The sequence below is a fragment of the Berghia stephanieae genome, chromosome 8, assembly GCF_034508935.2.
Source record: "Berghia stephanieae isolate SIO BIC M18660-M18661 chromosome 8, UCSD_Bste_1.3, whole genome shotgun sequence".
In the NCBI taxonomy this organism is placed as follows: Eukaryota; Metazoa; Mollusca; class Gastropoda; order Nudibranchia; family Aeolidiidae; genus Berghia; species Berghia stephanieae.
The window spans coordinates 41,940,040-41,946,745 of NC_088367.1; the positions used below are offsets into that span (position 1 = coordinate 41,940,040).

Consider the following 6,706-nt stretch of genomic DNA (forward strand, 5'->3'; position numbering starts at 1 on the left):
GCCCACTAGTCATTATGATATCGGAAATGCTATCGCCGTCTACATCTACCCAGTCTACACTGATGTAACTCGATTGATTCAAGAGTTTAAAACACAGATTTCGTGTTTTGATTGTGAGTCCAGCCTTACTAAGAATTCACGAGCGTTGAGATATGACGTAACTATACATACACGACCTCGTTCTTCACGCCATAGTAGGGCTTCCATTCATCGCTTTCGGTCAACCGTGGTCTTTGAAGTTACACAACATATCCCGCCTGCGATGCCTGTACATAAATCAAGGACTGAGCTGACTCATGTTGACAAGCGAGCTATCAAAAGAGCAATCGTTGATTGGTCAAAAACTCAGGATTTCATATAAGGACATAAGTTCTTGAAAGCGATACCCACCCACCTGTCAGTGGACAGAACTGATATGATGAAATTAGGGCTCCATAAAATGTTATATCATGGTAGGCTCCACCCTCTATTTCTATTCTGACGTAGATGTAGACGGCGATAGCCTTTCCGATATCATAATGACGAGTGGGCAAAGGGTTAAAGCTTCCAAACAATCCCAATCGTCGTCTATCTTTAATGGGCCCCGTTAGAGCCGCGACGCGCAAACTCAGTAATATCCCCATCAGCGGTAAACTGGCATCTCAGAAACCACTGGACTCCGTTCAGCCACACAAAAGACAATGCCTAGATAACGAAGATGAGGATGAGTCATCGTAATGTGACAAACCACCCCTGACAAACACTGAAAAACTTACAAACAACGCCACTTCATCCAAGAGGAACTCTTGACAGATAATCTACATTGGCGAGATTGAAGACAAAGGTTTATAAATAGCTTGCACAGCATAGAAAGCATTCAACGCTGCGCGATTTCTGGCCGAACAAACAATAATATCACATTTTGTTGTCTATAAAACACGAAAAAGAAAAGATTTTTTTAAGAAGAAAAATTATTTTTAAAAACAACACAAATAAATAAATGAATAAAAAACAAACATTTTAAATAGGTCATGTATAGAACGTGACGGTCCCAAGCTCTAGAACACTCAGAAATTAAAGTCCAACATGAATGGCAAATGAAAGTTGGTGCTTAGATGCTAGTTTTAGCTTCTCTGTTTAATCGCACACTCCGCTTAATCGACACACTAACCTGAACTCCCGAGGGTTTGCGACTAAGCGGAGTCGACTGTACATATTTTTTCCCCCCAGAGCACGGCAGTTCACTGGTTAATAATTATTAGAAGCTTTCGAAGTATTTGAATCAATTGTTTGTGCTGATCAAAATGGATGTGAGGAAAATATTCCTCTTCATGAAATGAAATTTACAGTTTTAGAGAATCATTATGTGTTGGGGTGATTCAAAATTTTAATTTAAAGTAAAATAATTTATAAAGTTGGAGTTAAGTTTGCCTATATTCGAAAATATACTGAAATTTCGAATGGTATTTTTGATCATTGAAACTTTGAATTACTTTCTTTTATCATTTATTTATTTATTTATTTATTTATTTATTTATTTATTTATTTATTTATTTATTTATTTATGTAGATAGTTCAAAATTGCAAATATATTTCAAGAATGGATCAAAAAATAAAAGAAGAGAACGGATTCATCGCACCAGTTTCGTTCAATTTGTGTTGATTCTTTTTTTCTCAGTAGGTACCTGTTTGTATGGCTATGTGGTCTTGTGGTATGACACTCGCTTTTTGATCGGAAAGTCCTGGGTTCGAGCCTCGCTCGGCGCATAGTTGAGTCACATTCTCTCACCGTACTCAGGTGTAAAATGAGTACCTGATCGTTAACAGCGTTGTCTCTGTCGGAAAAAAAAGAATTGTAAGATCGCCTCACAGCTGTCATGTATCGTTCTACATGTTACATGTTGCTGTTGGTCAGGGACCCTTTGTAAAGCGCTTGAGCATGTCTAGTGGATATTGAGCAAAATAAGAGCTAAAGTATAAGTATTTAATATTTTCCAAAGTTATAAGGCAAACCGTGTCACAAAATTAGAAACGGATAAATGGTCTAAAATGTTATAAAACACGATAAAGGAGGAGATAAATGAAAAATACATTAAAAAGAACTCGACTGAACACTTCGTCATCAAAACAAACAAACAAACAAACAAGAAAAACCAGAAACCTAGCTTTTCTTGGCTAGGAGTCCAACACCTGATCTGTTATTTTCATGACAATACTTTGTAAACTTTTAAAAAGTTAAGTATTGAAGTGTTTCTCAAAATGTGTTGGGCTATTCAAAACAAGGATAAATGGAAGAAAATCTGCACTCTTATCGGAGCTTGTTTGGCGTTGTCAACAAGTGGATTCAGTTTGTACTGGGGGAACCTTTCAATCTACTCTACCTCTTACTCTTTAAAAGAACAGCCTGATGCTGATCCCAGTGATATTATGACCCCGTGGCCTTTGTCCCTTTGGGTAACCTTAACATGTGTTGCTGTTTTGATCGGTGGACAACTTTCGAGAGTGATTGGAATTAAAATTACAATGTTGTGTGGAATCCTTTTAAAAAGTGTTAGTTTTTCTTTGGTGTACTTTATAATCGGAAACTCGACAATCTTATTCAATATTTGCATCGGAGCTCTCCCCGGTGTCAGTGATGGAATTGTTATAATATTAATGATGCAACTTGTTGTAGAGTGGGCCGATGGTCAGGTTGGGCTTTACATTAGTATCATTCGAAGCTCCTTAGTTCTTGGTGCTCTTGTTATCAATCAATGCGTGACCTTATATCTTAACCCCTATAACAAAAGTCCAGACCTCGAAATTGTATCACAAATGTTCTTCTCTGATACGGATGTCACGGATAAAGTGCCTTCTTTATTTTTAGTTCTAAGCGGGATGTTCTTGGTCCTACAGTTGACGGGACTCATGGTGGTTCGGAGGAGGACAGAGGACAATTCAATTCAGAAACAATCAAACAACCAAGAATGCCGCAGAAGTTACAAGTCCCTTGACATTTCGATCGAGCGAGAAAACGTAGAGATTGTGGATGAAATCGATTTAAAAGAACCGGATGCAATATCAAGATCACGTGACAATAATCATTTCAGGTCTTCAGCAGGTGATGTTCATAACCTGGATCTATCCCCAACTCAAATTATACGAAAAGTGGAATTTTATACGTTTTTCGCCACCATGGTGATAGGTAGCGTTTCATATGTAACTATGAATAAATACTACAAATCGTATGGACAGCTGTGGATTCAAGACGATAATTTTCTGACAATTCTTGGCAGTGTTATGATAGAGATTACGGTTGCCTTTTTCTTGATTTACGGATTTTTAATCGATCGATTCGGCGTCAAATGGTGCATGATTTTTTATTTCGGATCCATTCCATTTGCAAGTCTCTCGTTTTATTTTTCTCCTATGATAAATAAATGGTTGTTTTGTATTGTCACGTTATGTTTCGGAGGTTTAACAGCGCCATTGTTTGTCTTATATTCCGCATGTACGTTGAAGGTTTTCGGGATAACCCATTTTTCTTCCAATTATGGTTTGGTAGCAATGTCTTCTGCAGCGCTAATTTTGGTGACTCCGATTTTTCTGCAAGCAATTTTAGACAATTTGGGGTGGTTTTATCTTTTCTTTATTACTGCCCTTCTCGACGCTATAGCTGTTGTGTTGATCATTTTAACTGTCAAGGAATGAATAGGTGTAAGATAATAATATATGAAGTAGGTATTATTGAGGAATTCACTGAAAGAAAAATATATATCATTATATCTATATTCGAGAAGAAAGTGGCACATAAGGAGTAAGTGAGCGAGAGAAGAGGGGGGGGGGGTGGGGGCGAGGCACACACATTCATACAGACACCCACACCCACACACACACACAAACATAGAAAACTACTACTACTACTACTACTACTACTATTACTACTACTACCACTTCTACTACTACTACTACTACTACTACTACTACTATACTACTACTACTACTACTACTACTACTACTACTACTACTACTACTACTATACTAACTACTATACTACTACACTACTACTACTACTACTACTACTACTACTACTACTACTACACTACTACTACTACTACTACTACTACACTACTACTACTACTACTACTACTACTACTACTACTTACTACTACTACTACTCACTTCTACCTACTACTACTACTCTACTACACTTCCTACTACTACTCTTCTTACTACCTACTCCTCTACCTCACTACTACTACTACTACTACTACTACTACTACTACTACTACTACTAATACTACTACTACTACTACTACTACTACTACTACTACTACTACTACTACTACTACTACTACTACTACTACTACTACTACTACTACTACTACTACTACTACTACTACTACTATTACTATTACTATTACTACTACTACTACTACTACTACTACTACTGCTGCTGCTACTACTTCTACTGGTTTTTCTGTCTGTATCATAAGCATAGGTCGGCATTTCAATTGTCACAGGCGCCATTAAGCTAATTGTAACTTGTAAATTTAAACCAAGATTAATATAAGTACATTACGAGTATATTGCTACACAAACAGATGTTCCAAACTAATCCCTTTCTTTTATTGCTGGTTTTGTGAAATTCATAAATGTATAACTCTTACTCAGTTTAAAATGGTTGACTGTCGTCTACATGTGTACATATATTATGATTAACCTCTTTCATTGTTAAATAATCCTTTTAGTCCTTGATCAATTTAATTTGAATTTAACAGCCCAATAAAATTATTTCACTTTTGAAAAAAATATATCCAATGCCTCATTAGCGGGTGGTTGGATGGGAGCATCACCCTTGAATCATATACCTATGATGTTCGCATGGGTGTACGATCCGATAGTGATGTCGTTTCTTCTTCTCTACTAGACTATCCTGCTTCTTTGGTTTGTGATTGTATTTTTGACAGGGGATATTTTTTTTCTGTAAATCTTCTGCCTGTTTGTTCTTGGTTATTTATAATTTAGCTTATGATATCTTTAGGTTATGATTTTGATTGACATTTGTACTATTTTTGTTAGATTGCTTGTTTTTTTTTTTTTTTTTTTTGTTTCAGCGGTCTCTCATATAACCTCAATTGTGTTGGAAGAGACCTAAAGCAACAAACAAAAAAAAAATGCCTCATTAAAATGGCTGTTTAGATTTGTCATTGTTTGAAATTTAATCGTCTTGATCTTTCTCCGGGGGTGGGGGGTTGGCCGAGTGGTTATTACATTGCACAATGACCCGGAAGGTCCCGGGTTCGAGCCCCGCTTCAGGCACTTTCGTTTTTTTTTCTTTAAGCAAGATTATTAACCGCCAATTTGCTCACTCGGACAACATGGGTGATTCCTGTTGACATTAGACATCTTGTTTGATGAATTTTCTACATTCCATCTTGGAATGTCTAGGCGACAATGTCTTATGATGTCGTGGCGGAAGGGCAAAATTCTTATTTTTTAATATCTTTCTGATACTGGTATAATCTTTAAAAATTCAGGAATATTGATTTGATTTATGACTTAAGCGCATTTCGCCTCCTAGTCATACGATGGGAAAATCTCGGCCCCTTCTTTTATCATCTGTATGAGATCCTTTCACATTTCACAATCTTCTGTCATAGATCTCAGAGATAGAAGGAATACAACGCTCATTGGATTCTCTAACAGGCTCTCGGGAGAAACCAAAAAGGGTGTTTGAATCGAAGCGTGCTGGAATCCGAAGCTCATGGGATTTAAGTTCAGATCTTTATCTTACACAGGTTCCTTCTTCTTAATTTTTTTAATTGATATTTTCAACAAAAAATAAAAACGGACCAACTCAAATGTCTTCGTCCTCGTCCTCTCATGTTCAAAGTATGTGTTGTTTGATTCAAGCGAGGGTTCACAGCGTAAAACGCGTACCTACCTATGTGAAGAATATATAGGTGTATTGAAATTAATTGTCACGACCAACACACGAAACTATATGTAACCATGAACTTTTATAGTCTGGTTAATACAGTTTAGTGAGAATAACTCATAAACGAGGATGGCAAAAAGCAATAACAAAGACTGAAGTGATGTCACTTTCATTCTATCTATAGCCGACGTGTACCGAGTTAGTAGAGAAGTACACAAAGGCTATACGAAACCTGCCGACTTGAAAATTTAAAAATTCGTAGTTTTAAGGGGATAAAAATAGCAATCCCTATAGTTAACTTTAACAATCAACAATTTACCCTTACAATAATTATATCATAACTCCTAAGAAACCCTTAAAATTATTAAGTCTGGTATCAACTTCACTTTTGAATAAGTCTTAATGACATAGAGATTGTCATACAGTTCTTAAATTGGAGTCAAACATTTCGTAATTCTACGAATTTTTTGTAGTACTAGGCAAGTCTGGGCTATACACACGTATCCACACACACACACTATTGCTAGCCTATAGATAGAACGAAGATATATGACGTCACTCAGGCCTTTGTTATTGGTTTTTGCCATCCGTGTTTATGAAAAAGAAAAAAAATTTAAAGAAGAAAAAGAAGAAAAATGTTAAAAGCAAACAGCCCAAATGAATAAATAAATAAATAAATAAATATCATGTATAGAACGTGACAGTCCCAAGCCCATACAACACTCAGAAACGAAGGTCCAACATGAATGGCAAATGAAAGCTGGTGCTTCGATGCTATTTTTAGCTTCTCTTCTTATTCGACACACT

At 36.4% G+C, this 6,706-nt stretch overlaps 1 protein-coding gene across 1 annotated transcript; it reads left to right on the plus strand.

The window, feature by feature from the left end:
• The first annotated feature begins 1,262 nt into the window (after nucleotides 1–1,262).
• LOC144977856 (uncharacterized) lies at nucleotides 1,263–6,581 on the plus strand. Its single transcript, XM_078923262.1, has 2 exons — nucleotides 1,263–1,353; nucleotides 1,980–6,581. Exon 2 carries the CDS (start codon nucleotides 2,239–2,241, stop codon nucleotides 3,667–3,669), a length of 1,431 nt encoding a protein of 476 aa, XP_078779388.1. The 5' UTR covers nucleotides 1,263–1,353; nucleotides 1,980–2,238; the 3' UTR covers nucleotides 3,670–6,581.
• Nucleotides 6,582–6,706: the final 125 nt, after the last annotated feature.

Excerpts from the sequence above, each read along its gene's own strand:
- LOC144977856 (XM_078923262.1), top strand. The coding sequence starts at position 2,239 with ATGTGTTGGGCTATTCAAAACAAGGATAAATGGAAGAAAATCTGCACT.